This window comes from Seriola lalandi, unplaced genomic scaffold, assembly GCF_002814215.2.
Source record: "Seriola lalandi dorsalis isolate HSWRI2012SDOR001 ecotype SW California unplaced genomic scaffold, Sedor1 jcf7180002054901, whole genome shotgun sequence".
NCBI lineage: Eukaryota > Metazoa > Chordata > Actinopteri > Carangiformes > Carangidae > Seriola > Seriola lalandi.
This window is the reverse complement of record NW_019525453.1, coordinates 4228001-4248463: the sequence shown is the minus strand read 5'-3', so window position 1 is coordinate 4248463 and position 20463 is coordinate 4228001. Positions and strand designations below refer to the sequence as shown.

Here is a 20463-nt window from a genome sequence, read left to right as displayed (position 1 = left end):
AGCAAAACACTATTATTTATTTCTTCTCTTTTTATCGTAAAAATCAGTTAGTCTCTCTGGGAGACCTTCTCCCTGCCGCCCTGAGAGGTTTGGAGACTTGTCAATTTCTCAGATGGCCGAACACTGAAGGCTTGATTTCCTCTGTGTGCTCTCACTCTCTTTCTATCTCGCTCTTGCTCCGTGTGTGTGTGTGTGCGTGTGTGCGTGCGTGCGTGTGTGCGTGCGTGCGTGTATGGGTGTGTGATAGTGAGTGGGACAGCCACACAGAGGGAAGAGGGCGAGTTTGCGCGCGTCTGGAAGAACAAGAGAATGAAATGAGACACAAGACACAGAAAGCAGGGGGGAAGATGGATGCAGCACATTCCCATCCTCCCTATTCAGCATAGTGTGCCACAATGAGAGTCAGGGTTTACATAACCCAGTACAGCTCCTAAGCACACATTTAATTACAAATGGGGATTAGGGAGCAACAGCATAATGTTCCAAGCAGCGAAAAAACGGAAACGAACAGATCGTTTTTTAAAGTGCAGGAGGATCTGTTCTTCTCCAGGGTAAACATTGTCAAACAAATCTCTGTCTCTCTACCGCTGCCTCTCTGGCATTTTCAGCAATTCAGTCAACAGTTTGCACTTCTCTCTCTCTCTCCCACTCCACTTCCATCCATCCACTACTACCTCAGCCTTTCCTTGTTCCTTTTTCATTTCCATGTACTGTATGAATCGGTGGAGCTGAGTTGCGTCAGGCACTACTGGCATACTGTTCCAGCACAGGAGGATGACTGTCAGCTCGCCATGAGTCTGTCTTCTGGCGCCGCAGGCAGGAAACACCATCTTTAATGGCAGGCAACTGAAATCTCCTCGGCAGGAGAGGAGAGGACATTTCACTCTGTATTTCTTCTGCATGTGTTCAGCGAAAATTGCCACAGCTGGCATCCACGAGAATTAAAATTCAATCGACATGACCTCCAATCACTTAGGAGCGTCTCTCTGCAAAACCATCATCTCGGCAAATGGAGAGGGAAAGAATAAGAGGATAGTGAAATGTGGATGAATCCATTTCAGGGAGAAAAAAATTAACTAAAAAAATAAAAACCTTCCAAGTCACAGCACAGTATTGTGCCAATAGCCGAACCACAGAACTCGGCTCCAAAAAAACATGTGACACGCTTGATAATGCGGAAGATACCAAACTCATTATTCTGCTCAATTCAACGATTATTCAACAGCGGGAAGCAGATAAGTGTTAAAAGACAAGTGGAACAAAGCTGTGATGAGAAGTGAATAGAGGGGCCTGTTTTTCATTGTTGGGACCGGTTGGGGATGGGAATTTTTTTTTTTTTTTTTTTTTTTAATATGCAGGGCCCGGGCATTTTCTACACCCAGCACAACACAGGCACGTTTCAGCTTCAAATGAAATAGGATTAATTTAGCATGCTTCCCTAGGCTGCAAAACTGCAAAACAGCTCCAACATACAAACTCACACACATGCGAGCACACAGAATCTCAACAGTTAGGCTTCCATGAGTATATGTGCAGCTATGAATCTTAAAATGGGGAAAAAAACTAAATTAAAAAAAGAAGCAAATTGCTGGAATGTAAGAACAGAAAAGCCAAATGTTTATTTACATGGTCAGACTGTAATATTCTGACAATATATGATGCATTTATGGCTTCACTTTGACATTGCCTATTGTAGAAAGATGAGTGATTTTCTATTCAAACATAAGACAGCAGCAACAGGAAGGATCAGATCAGATGTACATGTTTTGACATGTTTTCAAAGACTCAGCATGCACTAAAGATTTCAAGCAGTGTGTCAGAGCACCTTGACATATTTATTCTAAACTTAGTAAAACAATTCCTGAAAATATATCTTTTTTTTTCCCATGAGGAAATACACTATATTCATCATTGAGCTTGATATATGGCGACATATTCTTTTGTATTTTTTTTCAGGAGGTGTACGCCTGTCAATCACACTGCATGTTTGTTAGCTGCACCCCAAGAAGAGAAACAAATATTTCCAGGGCTGAGAAAATATACCACGCAGACAGGTTGAATAGATAAAATATGAAGCACAGCGGTCACTTACAGTACTGGACATACTATTATCACTCTAAAGTGAGTGTGATATAGTAACTTTAGGTGTAATGAGGAAGTGCAGGTGCAGCTGCTGCTGATGCTTCAAATCTACCACCTGCAGTGCACCACAGAGGCATCATGTGCTAAATGATGCGAATCACTTACCACATCTAGGGCCAGCCTACAGCCTTCACTGCCCGCCTGTACGCGGCTCAAAATGGCACACTATAAAATTTAAAGCAAAATAAATCTATTAAATCTTTTTAAAAAATCTATTCTATTTTCATCAACATAGTAATAATGGTGTATTTAAACAATATTTGAATCATACTGCTGGGTTGAAATTCTTTCTATCACATTCTGACTGCTCCACCATTCTTCTCCAGCTAATTCTTTGCCTTCATCCGTCTCCGTACTTAATTTGTATAAGCGTCCTTCCTTTGTATTTTCAATCTCGTTCTCTTTTCTCCGTTTCCCTTGTCTTCGTCATCCTCCATTTTACTCTGCCCCTGTTTGTCCTGTGTATGTATGTAAGCACTGGCCTGTTAGTCAGGGCAGACCTTGAAGTGTCATTTTCTCTGTCTGCTGAGATAAATGTCCCGGCAAAGGTGCTTATCACCCGTTTATGCTGAGAAGTGGGGCTGGGGAAAAGAGGAGGGTGAGAGAGAAGGCGAAGGTGAAAAGGGAGTTACAGCAGGCAGGGAGAGGAAGGGGAGGGGTCATAGGTGTGTGGTAGATTTCTTTTAAATAGGATCACTTCATTAAGAAGAAGGACAACCCAAGGGAGAAACACAAACACAAGCTCAGTTGTTTTCTACAAATTCAGCTGTCTGCTGGTGAGTGAAGAGGAAGATGAAACTATTTTCACTTCAAGTGACAAAGCTATGGGCAGCGCCAAATGATTCCTCAGCTTCTAAAGGCTTCCGCACCCCTCCCTTCTCTGTGTGGATATCTACTTTATGATAACAGTGGAAAAGTATCTGGAAGGCGCCAGTTGTACATCTCATTCTATCACACTCAGCGATAATGGCTTTCTCCAAATGCCAACAGCTAAGCTGGAAAAAAAGAAAAACTGCTGAAAGGTGAGTGGCTGTGCAGCGCATACTCAGACATATCCACTGTTATCAACATTGAAGTGATGTTCTTCTATTCAAACCAAATTGTCAACTGTTAGATGGGAGTTTTATACTGCACAAATCAACTCATCCTGCCAAACTCAAATATGACCTTGGAGACTGAGCTACAAACACTAATTCTTCCTTTCTTAAAATCATAAAAGCACCATTGGCTCTCAATCCCTTTGTTACTATGATTCGTACGCTTTGTCGGGTCCAAACCAAATAGATATGAACTTTTTAATGTCGGCCAATTAAATCAGGAGACACAAAACCTACCAAGTGAAAACCAAAAACAGTTTTCAAGGATAAACTAGAGAGAGCAACATCAAAGGCAAATGCCAAAACATCAGAAAGAAATGACAGGTACAGAACACAGTTTTATCAAGTGTTGAAGCATCATGTCATTGATTTTCCTCAATAGGTTCAGTTTAGCAGTCAGGGAGTTGGCAACTACTGGAGGAGCTTTCTAAAACCTGAGAGGCTGATGTGAGCTTGGGCTTGGAGATGACTGACTCTGCATCACAAATTAAAACTATAGAGTTTCAGAGACATGCGCATTAACCAGATAGTAGGCGATACTAGGGCTAACAGAAAAAGATTTACAACCTCTCACAACTTAATCCTGTTCATGTCGGTTAATTAGGTTAACACTTTCCCCAATACGCTCATGAACTGTCCCCTTAAATAAATACTGAACACTGAAGCTGACGATATAGATGACGTGAGCACAAACTGAGCCTCAGGGCTACTTTAATCGTAAAACACATCACTGTTCACTACGTTTACGCCCGTCGTCCACTACTCCGGCATATTCGAGACCCTGAAACGGAAACTTTAGGAAACAAACGCGTTGTAGTTTGAAAACTTCAGGGGTCGTGTTGAAGTCTGGACGTACAGAAACAGAGACTTTTGGAGAAAATGATGCAGACACCTGCCTCACATCCTGATTGGGTCTTATCAGTCATGACTACCAGACGGTGATGAAAGCAACATAATAGCGACTAAAGGTAACATCACCAATTTATTTAATCAGTTGGAACACAATCATATTGCTGAATATGAAGAGTGTATGGCTCAAAAAAAGACAGAGAGACTGATAAGCGCCGAAGTGATCAAGCATTAATTGTAATCGTGGTGAAAGTCTGAAATAATCATGACATTGATTTGAAGTGATATTGAAAGACAGCTGTATTGAGGGAAATGTAAGATCTATTGTTTTTGGAGTGGTAGTAGTTAAAATCCTCCTGATTTTTGACCATTTCTCTTTAATCTGTATCTCAAAAGCCCCGAAACACAACGGAGCTTCAAAACTAAATCAGAAGAATGTAAGAGACCTTGAGTGTAAGAGACATGTTTTTCATGGATTACACTGTATTACATTCCTTTACCACAAGTTAGAACAGGTGATGACAGCCTTACATTTAGCATGAAACTAGACTAGAGGTCACAACTTCATACAGCTTAGCCAAAAAATATGACAAGAAAATGCTCAATGTACTCAATGTAAAGGTGACATTAAAGATACAGTAACATCAGCATACTGTAGATTCATTGTCTGACTGGATATTTTCATGTGAACGCAACATATATACAGTATAGATACAAGTATGCATGTGTGCTGAGTTTTTTGTATTTGTTATTGGTATTTATCAAAAAGTGGCGGTTTTAAATAAATTATGGAAAAATATAATGGGTTAGGTTATACAGCACATGTACACATGTCGACGTGTTGAACCAAAATCATACAGCGGTAATTGGTACCTGACCTTAAGAAATTATTCACACAAAAGCAGCCTTGCAATTACACAAGGGTTATTATAGGGCTCAAGGATTAAGCGAGACTTTCAAAAAAGATCATGTTTTTTTTTTTTCTTCCCCCCTCACCCCCCCATCCCTCTGTGGGTGGGAAAGGAAGTTAGACAAGCATTTAAATTATGCCACTCTAACACTGTTGGAGCTGGCTTTGAGCATATCTGAGGAACTGACCCCATCTGAATACAAATGGGTTCGTGAAAGATTTCTTTTTAAAGATTAATAGGTTATCAACATGGGTGCAAAGATGGTGCAGTGGGAGAACACAACCCAACAATATTTCTGCCCTTATTCCCATAACCCCCCCCCCCATCATGTTAAGACTGCAGCTGCAGTCTTAAGCTGGAACTGCAAATTAAGGGTTAACCATAAAGTTTTTATGTGAACAAGAGATTGCTGCATATGAAATGTATTATCACCCTGTGGTGAACTTTAGGAGTCACCTCACCTCTTTCAAGTATATGATTTTATTTCTCTAGTCATTTGCAGTGGGGAAAAATGTATCACCCACGAAAAAGACGATTAGCAAATCATCTGCAAAATGAAGCTTTTTATTGTGAAAGTAAACCTTTTCTCACTCTTCATGCACAAGCTAAAGGTAAAGCAGAATATTGTTATACTCAGGTTACAAGATTCTATTAGGGAAGGTGACAAGCATCAGTGTCATTCAATCTCTGTTCTGCAATTGCAACCTATGATTAAACTGTAAAAGCCATGTGGCAGCCTATTATTTCTCTGCCACTATGAATGAACATCGAGCAAAATGAGCAGGTAATTGCATGGTGTGTGTCTTGTGGTGTTTCTGTCTTTATGAGAACCAGTGTGATTGATGCGATTAAGACGTGTATGAACTTAGGCAGAAATGTAATAATGCGCAAAAAAAAAAAAAAACTTGTCTAAATGGTAACTAGAGGAGCCTGACCGATTTCACCTAAAATTCTTGTAATTAATCAATTAATCATATAAATAAATGCGACTTAAAATTAAATTGAATAGAATTAAATGAATGAACCAACGTGTCAACGGATGGAAGTTAAGGTGGCGTATCGCCTCCGGCGCAAACATTAAGAAAGAAGAAGCCAGCGCTATGTTGAGTGATGTCACCACTGATCCGCGGTGGACACACTTCCAGCCATCAGCTCAGGCCCGGAGCCATCACGACTGCTCTCCACTGACAGTAGGGAAAACACAGGCACTTACTGTATGTGGGCGGTGGCATCTTGTCAGGGAAAATGCAATATGCATTAGACACAAACCAATCTGTCTCCAGTGGATTGGTGCGTGTGTGTGTTTGTGTTTGTGTCCGTGTGTTCCTGACTGTGTATCTGAGTCTGATGGTGTCTGAGTGTGCGTGTGTGTAGATGCAGCGGAAAAGACAGAAAGAGGAGAGTCTCAGTGGGATCGCTTGGCGCTGGGCTGGCACACCGTCAGACAAACACACTTCATTACAGGCCTATTTACCTGATTAACTGGGCTACTTTATCAGCTGCACAGCACTCAGCAACCAATGACTGTCAGCAACACCCCCGGCTTCCTAAAAGCTCCCACACCCACACAAACAGACCCACACATGGTTTACAAACACAAAGCCTCACTTCCTGGCTGACTGTTTGAATGACTGACTCGCTTGCTGAATGGAGGCAGCGCACATGATTCCCCGTCTCTTGGCAGAGTCAGTGCATGACATCAAATATACTTCCCTGTAGTCTTGAATTAATGTCACCTCTTACAAGTTCGACTCAAATACGACCTGAATAATCTGTTGTACTTGAGTTTTCCTTATGGGGAATAACATTTGGGTAACCTTTTCATGTAATGGAATGTAACAATCAAAAAGGAACAGAGCCTCGAGCTGCCTCCCAAAGATGAGAGAGAGGACAAAGCCCACCTTGAAACATTATCATTACAGCAGCGTAATGATTTCCTTTCTCTTTGCTTTCTGGGGATCTGACTGCAGGCTATTTGAGAAGAAAATCATTTTTCAGCATCAATTTTTAAAGTACTACTCTGAACTACACCCGTACACTCCTGAATCAACCCAATTAGACATATTGCAGATGGAGCGCTAAGTTACAAAAACAACCTTTTTACACTTAGGCGAATGATTAAAGCTGGCACATAAGAAAACAATAAAAACAGGTCACAAAAATAAATAATTAACACATCAATTCCACAAGCCTCATCAGTCGAACTGCAACAGTGTGCGAGGGCAATAATTTCCGCTCAAACTATGTTAATACACAAGCACAGTGTTGTATTTTAAGCAAGCAGCACCTCTTTTTTCTTCGCCATGTGTGCCTGTTGGGGCCGCACCGAGCCAGGCTGCCCTATTTGAATTCAGATCACAGACAGATGGGTTTTTGGCGGGGCTACGCTTCCAGTCACAACCCAGACGAGAGGGGTCTATCGGGGCCAGGGCCCCGGTATCACACTCCTGCATGGGGCATTGACACTGCTTGGCTGGTACAAAGACACACGCGCACACACACTCACCCACCAGCGTCAGCGGTCATAAAAAAGGCTAATCATGTGAATGGATGCAAACATATACAGAGCGCAGACAAAGAAACATATGGTCACACAGAAATAGCGAATGTTGACATTCATGGCTCTGTATACATGATATTCCGTATGTGCATATATTCACACACACACACACACACACACACACACACACACACACAGTGACTGGCTCCCATGCTGACACTACATCTGTTTCTGTGATACCACGGCAGAACTCTGATCACAGGTGCTGTCGTGTCTCATGGGCTGGGTTAAAGAAGACATGCCAAACAGAAGGAGCTTGTGTGTGTGTTTGTGGGAAACAGTAGTGGAGGGAGAACAGGGAGATACATAGAGTAAAAGAGAGGGAGAGATTTGAAGAAAGAGAATGAAAAAGATACACATGGCAAAAGAAAAACAAGAGACACCAAAGATAAGAGACAGAAATCGTCTGTATACCAAACCTGGCTGAGATACCAGGTAGAAAACTGAGAACAGACACAAAGCGCTGTTGTCTCTTAGTTATCGCCTTGTACGATCTTTGATCTCCTCAAACAGGCTAAAATATCTGTCATGCTGCATTTCGTTCTGGTAAACAGAGTAAGAAAATTGCTAGCTTTTTAACTCCCAGTGGAAGAGAAGAAATTACACAGAGCGATGTGCTCTGTTCAATACAAATATGATGAAATTATCTTGAGACTTTCATTTCTGATGATTCCATTATTTGAGCTCCAAAAATATCATCAGTGCAAAATGTGCTGAAACTACTTCAATGAGGTCTGGGTTTTCTACAGTTAGGGAAAAAAAAAAAAAAAAATCAACAATGGTGCATGAGGAGGAGTTCTTGCACGTAGATGTTATGTAGTAGCAGTAAATTATGCAATGGCACGAGAGCCGGATTTATAGGCTGTTAAATCTTAATGTATATACACCTAACTGAAGGAGAACTAATGTGGGACATTGAACATAGAAAAACTGTAATGTAAATCCTTACATTCTGCTTTTGCTGTAGCAGCATTAGTTAGTATTAGTATTAGTAGTTCATACCAGCACTATTGACACATAAAAGAATAGTCAGTCAAAATTATTAAAAGAGGAACTCACATATATTGACTTTGGTTGTGCTGATATGAGAGGTCTTTGACTTCATGAGTTTATAGATGGAAATACTAATACAATGTGACAAATACTTCCAATGCCTGCCAAGGAAACCCATTTGAGTTAAAGGATATCACAAAAAAGTGTAGGCTGATCCGAACAAAGACAGACAAAAGAGCTTATTTACATTCCAGCACAAAGTCACCAGCAAAGGCCAATCATTGTAATGTAAATGTATAACCTTTGTTGCACTCCCCGGGTGAGCACTGATCTCTATCATTTCACCCCTTGTCTCATCATACAAGCACAATTCTCTGTTGTACCATATAGTGTGCTTGAGATCAATAGCGAGCGCCATGTGTGAATACATCTCAGTAGTTGTTTGATATTGTCACCAGGGAGCTCCAGGGGCTGCTTAAAAGCACGGAGAAGGAGGAAAATAAACTATTGTACCAGCATGACTAATACACTTCCATTTGTTCCAAAGTGTTGCACATTTATTTTGAAATAAAGAAAATACCACGTCATTTCAAACCCAACATTTCAAATCAGAGCAATTTCATCATCTCAAGGGCTGCCGGGTTAGCTTCAGAAATATTCTACCCTGAACTGTAATACAAACGATCATTAGAGAATATAGAAGCTAATGTGATCAGACTAATTTGTAAATATAGTTCGCCAACAGCCAGACCTTGTGCTATTTGCAGATGACGTTGTCTTCCTGGTTTTATCAGACGGTGACGTCCCATGTGCAGATCACAGTTTAGGGTCAAACAGTCAGGATGAAGCCGAACATCTGAGTCTGACAGCAGACAAAAAAAGTTGGATCACTCAGCATATGTGAGCTGTTATTAACAAGAGATGGCGGAGATAGTGAAAGTGAAAGCGCTGAAATAAAGCAGGCTTTTTATTGTACCACAGGGGGAATTGCACTGAGGACTGTCTTCACAGAGGGAGCTACAAATCCAAGCTCTCAATTTACTGCTCAGTCTGCTTTGCAACCCTTTACCTGTGGTCACACACTTTGGGTAGTGACTGAAAAATAAGATCGCTGACACAAGCAGCCCGAGATGAGATTCCTCCACAGGGTGGCCCGGCCTCACTGTGTGTGACAAAGTGAGCAGTTCAGCAAACTGAGAGGGCTTCGCTATCGAGCTATTGTACCTTCGCACTGACAGGAGCTCTAGCTGAGGTAGTTCAGGCTGTTCAGGCCTGACCACAGAGCATACCCAGAAAACACCAGAGGGATTACTGTTCCCCAAGTGTGATCCCACACTGCTGACTTGACTGTGCCAGGGAGTGTGCACTTTCAGAGTTATTGTCTTTTCTTGAGATAATTAAAGGAGCCCAACTTTTACTGCAGGTGTGATCAGTCGATCATGATCGGACCAAAAATAATCACGACACACGCAGTTAGAAGACAATAAAATAGGTGTAATGTGTAATATTAGCAAAATATGGAGCTTGCTTAACTTTAAATAGTATGATCATTTTGTGATTTACATATGTAATAGTGCTGATTGTGAAATAAATTTGGGGGGGTTAGCGGTTCCGTCTTCCGGTATCATGACACAAGGTCATGGGTGCTGGTATTGCGGTTTCGGCCTCTGTTTCGGGCGGATAGATGGATGGATGGATGGATGCATGGATGGATGGATGGATGGATGGATGCATGGATGGATGGATGCATGGATGGATGGACGGTGCTTGCTCAGGGTGGGAATTGCTGGGTCTCTGTAATCAATGTAATAAAGAGTACTGTCTAGACCTGCTCCATTAGAAAAGTGCCTTGAGATAACTTGATGTGATGTGATACAGAGATATTGGTGTATCTTTGTTTATGCTGAAACTTTTCCTAAATCTAAAGGAAACTGTATTTTTAGCAGTGCAATCTGTAACTTACATCTCACTTTTGGACTGCAACTAATCTAATGTAGGAAATGTAAATGAAGGAAATGAAAGAAATAAACAACAAAAGCTCATCCGAAGCTCCCGGAGGCTAAGGTGTCGCTCCGCGAGTGTTTATTTTGTCTGTACAAATCATAGCATCTCAGCAATATTGGATTGCATGAAATGTTTGGCAGTAGTAGTTGATGAAACACAAAGCTGTATTCCAGTGATTTAATGTTACATCATAAGGTTTCACAAGAGTGACTTGCCATAGTCAGGGAAAATAATCCTACACCCTTTCATTAATTGTAGCCTGGTTACCTCAAATGACATCATCAGGGTAATTCCCTGAGACTTTGGAAAGCCACCAGGTGTTAGACACTAGTACTCTGCAAGACTAGTGTAAAACTGGTGGAGTGCCCCTTTACAATAATAACCTAATTGTTAAAATTGTTGCAGGTTGATTCTCTCCATAAACTCAGACTACACTGTGTGTTGAGGCACTGAAACCTCTATTTGCAGCAACATACCTCCAAAAATATAAACTGTCTCGGAGGGATTCAAACAAGAAACTAAAATCCAGAGGCATGAACTCAGTCAAGACAGCACTACCTCCATCAGCACATTTCACCACATCAAGTCTTGTTGTGCAAAGTAAAAATCAACTGCTGACCAGACTGAAGCTTTCTTCTCCAGCTCCAGAACTGGAGGGCCGACACATGGTCCCGTGGGTTATCGCCCAGCGGCAACAGCGCTCACTGAATGCAGAGATATGACCATTCAGACACCGATGTGTGGGAGGGAACAGGATACAAGAAGAAGTGAGGGGTGGGGGACTGTATAGAGCATTAGGGACATGTGACTTAATGTTTTCTTCCCGTGGGTGGAAGGTCAGTGAGGTACATTGGCTCTGTTTGAGCGTTTCCTAGCAGCAGTACGCTGCTGCCTTCACAGCTGCTTTTTTCCCCATTTGTGCAGATACGACATCATGGGATTGCTACGAAAATAGACACAACAGTCAGGCTAAGCCGAGGTTAACTCCATCAGACAGCTCCGGCTCCTAAACTCAGCTCCCACAGGAAGTTGAGCTCTTCCACAAAAGGACAGTACATGTACTCTGCATTACTGCCATGTAAAATTAACTCTTATTTTTATTATTTATGACCGTATATCATGAACATGTGTTTCTATGTTCGACTTTGAATTTTATCTGTTTCTAAGAAGAGTTACTTTATGATTCCTTCCTAAACTTTTATGGTAGGTTGAACATTTACATTGTCAGCAGCATAGAAGGAACATATCTCAGTATACAATATTCTTTTAAAGAGGCCATGTTCTGTGTAAGATACAGGCCCACTCCCCTATAGTCACACTTATAGCTGGTTGTAGCAACATTCTCTCCAGATACTCATTATTCCTCCGACAAGTACATTTCTTTACACACCTCAAGTTCTTAGGAAAGTACTTAAAGCCCTCTACTGACCACGAAAAGCTCTGCAAAATAGTAGAAAAAAAAGTCAAGAACAGTCTGAACAATGGTCAGATAACATACTCTCCCACAGCTAGGAGTGTCCCTATCTCCGCCGTCCCATAAAAACTTAATGCGTCCAAGCTCTTAAAACCCAGACAAGGAGAGGCCATTTCACCACCAGAGAGAAGTTCAATTTCACTCCAGAACCTTCCCCAGCAAGAGAAAAAAAAATGTCGCTTTTCCAAAGCCACTTGGCAGAAAAAGCAAAATCCTATTAAATCTTTCAGCAAAGCTTCCATAAATATTGTGAGGGAAGTGTCCCAAGTCACACTTGTGCCTGTCTCCTGAAACAAAGCATTGTCCACTTGCTCAGAAAAGCTATTGTTAGCAGACAGTGGCTACATCACTGCCACTCTGCAACCATATTTAGGAGAGCACAAAAGATAATTCAGCTTTGTAAGGCTACTTCTTATCTGAGTCTTCTAATCTACACAAAGTTACACAGCACTATTCCTTAAGCACAATGACAACCAGATTTCTTAGCACATAAAACGAGTACAGCTGCTGTAGCTTCTTTAAAAAGTCCTTTTTTAGCAAATCAATAAGCCCTCTGACACACCCAATAGGACTTAAAACGTATCACTCTAAGAGACAAAACACACCCAGCACATAGAGGAAAATGATTGTAAACGAGTCTCACCTCTCTCACAGGTACTGTCCCAGAAGCCGGTACCGGTGCAGTCACAGATGAAGCGGTTCCATCCTTCCTTGCACGCCCCGTTGTTCTTGCAGGGGTTGCTGTCGCACTGTTTCCCCGTCACCTTATTGCACGAGGACTTGATGCCGGTCACATTCTGCGACTGGGCTATCTGCCGGATGTCCTTGCTCCGTCCGTCGATGAACAGATCCCGGACGCAGCCCACATAGCCGTAGTTGAGCATAGCGGTCCAGAGTTCGGTGGGCAGCACCAAACCCGCCCGGTTGTCAGGCAGACCACCCAGATAAAGGTCCCCCTCCAGGTCCAAGATCTCATTCTCCCCGCTGGCAGTGAAAGGGGTCCTGCGGCTGTTTACTGAGATGATGCCTGAGGGAAGAAAAACACATTACTAAATACTAGCAAGATACTACACTACAAAAACGCAGAGTGTCAATATGCCATGTAATCTACTCCTATAATATAGGTTAAAAAAACAGCAAGCAGAGTGAGATAATGTCAGCGGTTTCGAGCTGGATTTTTTAGAAATTAAGTGTCATGTTCTACTAGTTAAGTGATTTGTCATGTTTTGCTCGCTGTCAGAAAACAGCACTTGCTTCAGCTGAATTCATGAAATAACAGGAACTCCATTGAAAACAAGTCACAGCGACTGCCCTCAATTTACAGTATTTGACATCTCCTCAAAACTGATATTTAACACCGTCTAAAAATGATATGTTCATATTAAATGTGAAACTGGTGGCCCCATTTTTATTCATCGATATGAAGACAGAGGTGAAGAGATTTGGTAACTCTCAATCAAAAGCTCTACAAAAGCGGACACAGATTTCCATGCTAAGATGAGGGCTGAGTGGGCGGAGGTGTAAACCTATGTTTGGCAGCCAAAATTGCACCGATCACTGAGTTTGTAACACTCTCTTCAGGGGAACTCTATTTAAGTCACAAAATTACAGAATGGGGCGGCAGAGAAAAAAAAAAAAGAAGCTTGTATTCAACAAAATAACCACACCACTGGCACAAGGTCACTGTGCATCTTCTATACCATCGCAAAAGGCCCAAAATGTCTACAGGCTATGTTACCTGAAACAGATTTATATTTTATACACATGTTTTACATTTCTTTTTTTACATCCATAGAAGCATGTGGGCAAAGCTGATTTGACAAAATGTATGATTTATGTAGAAACAAAGGTGCAGCGATAACCAATTCCCTCATCTATATTGCAAAAATATACAATTACACCACAGACAAAATCATTAGAAGAAATTATGTGTGATCGCAGCTAGACTCCAACACATCTGTATCTTATTTCACATGGTTTCATTCATCTCAAAAGGAGTCAAAAGGAACAATGAAAAACTATTTTCCTTAAAAGATAAACTACAAGGTTATAATCTGCCGTGAATCCCACAATGATTGACAGGTCTTTTAAACCAGTAGCAGTAGTTTGCCAATGCTGATAAAGACTTCATTATACATCTGTGCACAGGTTTAGAATTCAAATCATAATCACAAAAACCTTTTTCATTACTTCAAAATTTTCAATTCCATATGCGTATACGCTTGTAATAATTATAGATTGGGCCTTTAAACATAAATAAATTATTAAAAGAAGAAAAAGAGGTTTTAAGTCCAGATGATCTCTCCTTGTAATATATTACCTCTATCTGCACCTCTCTATCAGCCTTTACTGTGGCCAAGAATAAAAACATTGCTTTATTCATAAAGCCCAAATTTAGCTCGTCTGAAATGGTGTAATATGAGTTCTCACTTTTACTTGTGTTACATTCACTTTGCAGTCAGACAGAGAGATCTTGGCTAAAGCTCTTTGCGGACAAGAAATTTAATTCACCTGCAACTTCCATTAACATTTCACTCGAGCCACAAGTGTGATTATGCCTGTTCTTAACCATCCCTCAATCTGGTATCCATATATCTGTCTCATTCCTCTTTTTCCCTGTGAAAATCCGACGCTTCTACTCTGCTATCGCACCGGGGGCTGTGCCGGTGATTAATCAAAGCAGCGAGCTCTGACACACGGCTAAATTGGCTGCTCTAACCTGATATATAACACAGGCTGTAGCACGGACTAACACATCCGAGTCCTCTAGAGGATCCCGCCTAATGCAGAGTTTGTGTTGGGTTTGGAGCTCAAGGCAACAGAAGTTTCTAACCCCTTTCTCTAATATAATCTTCTTCTAATACTTTCTGTGTATTTGCCCATGTTTGGAGGTCAGAGGACATACAGATGGAAGGAAACAAGGGGAAACAAGCACAGTAGCTATCCAGAGAGAGATATGACTTTGTCCTGGCAATAAATCACTGCTGAAATTAATGTATTGAGGAGATTTACATCATTCTGTGGATGTGATGCTGAAATAAGCAGTAACATGATTCCAACTTTGATTCTCTCTGCTGGTGCAGTTCCACTGTGGCAGCTGAACAATTTCACTATATTTAAACAATTTGCACCATTATTATCAATATTGTAGAATGGTAATAATCATTACCCTGTTTCCTATTTCTACTTCCCATTTCAAAACTTGTTTTAAAAACAATTCTCTTATGTCTAGTTTAGTTAGTTTAGTTTATTTATTCATTTATTTAGTGGGGACGATGCAAGGGAGTTTATATCTGTTGCCAATTTTCAACTAGTGTCCCTAGTTGGGTTTTACATGTAGGCCACAGTGTAAATAAAATAGTCAGTTTTCACTATCATTAAACCACAATACACTACAGATATGAAACCAGAGTAAAATACTATACTGAAATGCATTGATTATGATGTATAATCTAAGAGACAACAGTGAAAACAAAACAAACAAAGAGATAATATCATGCAATTTTACAAGTTTATGTTTATAAGTAAGCCATTACAAAAATGCATAAATGGCAATTCATTAATACTAAACAATATTAGACTAACATTTTCACTATAAACATACTAATATTTTGCAGGTGTGACGTTTACCAGGTTCACGTCCTTAATTAAGCATGTTATCACACTGTCATTTGCCAATTAGCAGTTAACACAAAGTGAAGCTGATGCTGATGGGAATTTCATCAGCTTCTCTGCAGGTACGAGCATGTGGTGGCATGAGATTGGCTACAGCCTCTCTAATCTAAAATTTAGCTGTTTTATAGTGTAAATTAAACACCTTGATGATGGGCTTGATGACTCTTGGTCAGAATCAACAGCACTTAAGGCTCTAGAAGTGATGGGCATTGAGGACAAGCAGTTGCTATTATTTTAGGGAGTAGAGACCACTCATAAACATAATCAGTAAAATGATTATTGTAACGATAAAAGCAATTGCGGATCTTTTGCTTGAATTAATTAATTAAACTGTAGATTTCCTACTGGAAATAATAAATGATGAGACAGTCTCTACAAAGTGATATACAAGCCAAGTCCCTATAGCAACACTGCAGAAAATATTAGTCATTCTCAATTCAGTATTTTAGGATATATTGTACAGTAGTGTACCTTTATTTCTCACGGCTTGATTACTCTGTTCTCTGGCAGATTATTTGCCTTGTCAGCTCTCTGCCTATAAATTCATATACCGCATGGCCAAAGGCAACATATTTCTAATTGAGGCAGGAGTTCAGTTTTCTGATTGAAGCCGTTCTTGATTATGTGTTTGTGCTTGTGTGTGAAAGACAGAGAGAGGAATGAAAAACCGTTGAGATAACGAGCCCTCAGTGCCTTTTCCAAAGCACCAAGCTGATAACAGTACTTTAACAAACTGCAACTGTGATGTTAAACCATACACTGTATATAAAGATGGATGTGGCGTCCATGACGTCACCCATTGGTTTCTGAAGAGTGCTTTTGGGTGAGAGTGGGCTGCTCCGGCGTCACTATCTTAGCAGTGCCTGACCACACCTTACCCCCCCAGCTAATCCCAAAATGGGCGAATAAGTGGGGTGGTGTGTGGAATCGAAACCTCGGTGCATGCTGGTATACGTTCAGCCAACTGTAACTCACAGCAGCAGACCATCAATTATGCATAACTTTAAGCCTTAATAAAATTTAAAAGGGTGAGTTATACAAAGATTCACTCATGTACAATTGCCACGAAGGGAGAAATGATCTATAGAGAATAAAACCGTTTTTTGTACCAGGCTGTAGACATGTTTATTTCTGCTGTAAAGTTGGGCATTTAACATGGGAGTCTATGGGGATGCACTCGCTTTTGGTGTCAGCCTCAAGTGGCCATTTGAAGAACTGCACTTCTGTGTTGGCTTCATTTTTCAGCCCTGGAGGTTGCTGCTTGCGTTAAACAGAAATCAAGGTTCTAATATTGATAAACTGTGTAGCTACAAGTATGTAATTGCAAAACATCTGTGATGTTTTAGTTACAACTACTTCAAAAAGAGAAAACTGAAATTTGAAACAACCGTTTTTCTCTTCCTTCCTTTTCCCCTCCATCCTCACCTGAGCGTCCATCTCTCTGGATGTCCACATGGTGCCAGGCGCCATCATTGACCTTAGCCAGCGTGGCCTTGACCTTGATGGTCCCAGACCCCATATCCAGCAGCAGGTACAGCCCTCCATCCAGCAGCTCCACCGCAAAGAAATCAACCTTGTTGTTCTTCTGGCCCTTAGCATCCCGTCGGTCCTGGGGCTTACCGTGGGTGAAGAGTATCAGCCCATTGGGTTCGGAGGTGCGGAAGTCGAAAGAAATGGATCCCACGCGTTTGGTGTTCCATTTCGGCAAAGCCAGGTAAGAGTCAGGGGTCTCGAAGTTGATGGGGTCGAGGGTGGGGACATTTTCGCACTTGAAGACAATGTCGCCCTGGAGCTTCATCTTGGGGTCCACGATACGAGCGAGGCGGGACAGCTCCAAGCGGATATCATTGTTCTTGTACACCACCTGGGGAAGAAATACAAGGGTTGGAGGATTCTCATATATGCAACAAATACATGATAGGCATCCAAGTGTAAAGATGATGATTATACCACAGCGGGAATTGTTTTTGTTTTTTCAGTTGTTCACAATTTGCCGCTGTAGGGGATAAATTGCCACTGCAGTAATGGTTGAGAAATATTTATTTCTATGTGAATGAATTGCACTCAAAACTGTAATATTATAGCATCATACTCTGGTAATATTACATATTGCTGGTTGGAGGACAGCAGGATCAATACTAATAACTAATATTTTAAGGTGTAAGTGGCCCACTTTGTTACTCAATCATTTTCTATTTCAACTTCAATTTATCCACAATGGAAAGGAGATTGTACACAAATCCATGACTATATTTTCATTTGATTGAACAGCTGCCGACTGGATGAAGGATGAGAAGCGATGGCTAAATTATCGGTGAGTCATCCCCTGTAATGTTCAAAAAAGCAGGCTTTATGAATTTAGGGTGAACCCCCACGGGAGCATCTGTGACCCTATGAGAATATACCCAATATCATACCTATTTACCCACAATAAATTCAGCTCAACCCTCTAATCCATAAAAGTAGAAAGCAGTCCCACATTACAGTCAAATACAACAAAATACCACAGAAAAAGAGAGCAGAATATTGTCAATTGGAATCCACTGAGGTGGAAAATTAGTGTTTTTTCTTTGTTTTTTTTCCTTTCTGGGGAGGAAGACAGGCCTTTTCTGGTATATGGGGCAGTGTGTGCACAGGAAACAGCAACGCTGTTAGAGGGAGCACAGCTGTCAGCAAACAGATTTTACTGCTGTGGGATTACCGATAATCCTAGAAGATTTGACAGTAAATCAACACAGGTGACCCGAGAGCCGAGGAGGACTGACGAGACGTGGGGGAAAGAGACGGGGGAAAAAACAGGGAGGAGAGACTGGTGGGAATAAGGGCAGCAGAAAGGAAGGAAACTGTGCGAGAGAGAAAATATGTCAGGAGGCAAGTAGAAGGAAAAAAAAGAGGGAGAGATCTCGAAGATTAAATGTGCCAGTGGCTTTGAAAATAAACCTGTGTGTATGTTTGTGTGTCTGTGTACATCAATGTACAGTACAAACACAGCGATGCAGCTGTCAATGTAGTTAATGACCACACTTAATCTCCTCAACATGTCACACAACAAAATACTTACCACACACTTTGTCAAGCACTTAATCTACTGGTAATGCACCATGCAGTACTAATTAAGTTCATTTTATCTTAAACACAGTAAAGCTAGGCATCCTGCAACACAGAAAATTACTGTGTAAACAGCAAGCTACATTAGAGATGTATAGGACTAGGGTTGCAACAGCTGTTTGTTTTGATTATCGATAAGCAGTCTGTGTAAATGTGAAGATTATTCAGTCTCAAAGCATTTGTCTGACATTGATCACGGCACAGACTTTGGGTAAAAAAAAATAACATTAATGTACCACATTTGTCTGACCCAGTAGTTACTTAGTAATTAAATCTAATGGAATACATTTATGATTTAAAGTAATACATGTAAAGAGATGCATCATTTAATATAAAGTGGAAACACACAACACTGTTGAAGTGGAATTTCTACCAGAAACCAAGAGAGAGTCCAGCTAGCAAGAGACATGCAGGGTGGCGGCCCACCATATAGGCAGCTTATCTTGACCAGTTCATGGTCAGTTCTTTGTCGGCAAGCCAGTCAGAATTTAATCGAAGCAGGATGAATTAATCGGGATTTAGAAAAGTAAAATTGATTCTATGCAGCGGAGGCTTCTGGCTTTTATTTTCTGTTTTCTTCCTTAATTGAAGTTTACTATTGGAACAGCTGATAACAGCACAGACCAGAGACGATGTCTAACCCTCTGCTAGAACTGGACTAACCATGAAGTTCAAGTTATTTTAATGGTATTTGATGATAATGGTTTATGGTACATACAGATATTTAATGGTATTTTTTTGTCATGTTTTGAGGGTCTACAGAATTTCTTGGTAAAAGTGCACAGGAGATGAAATCCACTGGCTTGTTTACTTTCATGTACAACCCAGATTTGTCTATAAAATGTCAGAAAACAGTGGGAAATGTCATCACAATTTACTTATTTATAATTCGTAATCTATAATTTATTCAAATGTCTGCAAATTGCAAATCAAACAAACAGTCAAAACCACAAAGATTTCCAGTCAGACAAATATTAGCAACATGTCCTTACAACTGAGAAGCAGGAACTAGAGAGTTTTGGGAATTTTTGCTTCAAAAATTATTTAAACAATGAATCAATTATCAAAATAGATGCAGATTAATTGTCTGTACTTAATTAACCAATCAGTTGTTTTGGCTCCACAAGGACACGTCCAGCAATAAATCAGGCTAGAAACAGCTGCCACAGTGCTGCTGCAGTGTTTGGCTATGCTAAGGATGCTAACACGATTAATGGCTTGAGGGTTAATTTCTATTTATTCTTTGTGTTTGCATGTGATTATCAGCTAAACTCGAGATCTGATAGAAAATTTTGGCATGATCTAGCTCTCTCACTGTTATCAGCCAGAGTGTGAGTCTGTCACATTCAGTGTACATTCTGAAAATGTGATAAACATCAGATGAAAAACGGGGATGATTTTGAAAATTACATTCCACAGAAGTGATACAGCTGCCCTCTAGCTCAAAAAATCTTACAGTTTTCACCAGCATTACTGACTGTCTGAAACACTGATGTTTTCTTGTGAAACCAAATACCTTGCATTCCACTTTCAACAAGCTTTTAGACTACTCTTGGGCAAGAGAACAAACTGAATATTACATGAAAAGAGAAAGAGAGAAGAAAAAGATGCTTTAATGCTGCTCATTTGCAATGGAGAACTTTTTTTTTA

The 20463-nt window shown here is 40.7% G+C and overlaps 1 protein-coding gene across 2 annotated transcripts in view; it reads right to left on the bottom strand.

The window, feature by feature from the left end:
• Positions 1-20463, bottom strand: part of nrxn3b (neurexin 3b) — a 282518-nt gene that overhangs the window by 178697 nt on the left and 83358 nt on the right. For both annotated transcript variants that reach the window (XM_023430082.1, XM_087180355.1), the window contains 2 exons: positions 17131-17569; positions 12674-13057 (listed from right to left, as the gene is read on the bottom strand). In XM_023430082.1, the coding sequence (XP_023285850.1) occupies positions 12674-13057; positions 17131-17569 (823 nt within the window). The remainder of the gene's footprint in view (positions 1-12673; positions 13058-17130; positions 17570-20463) is intronic.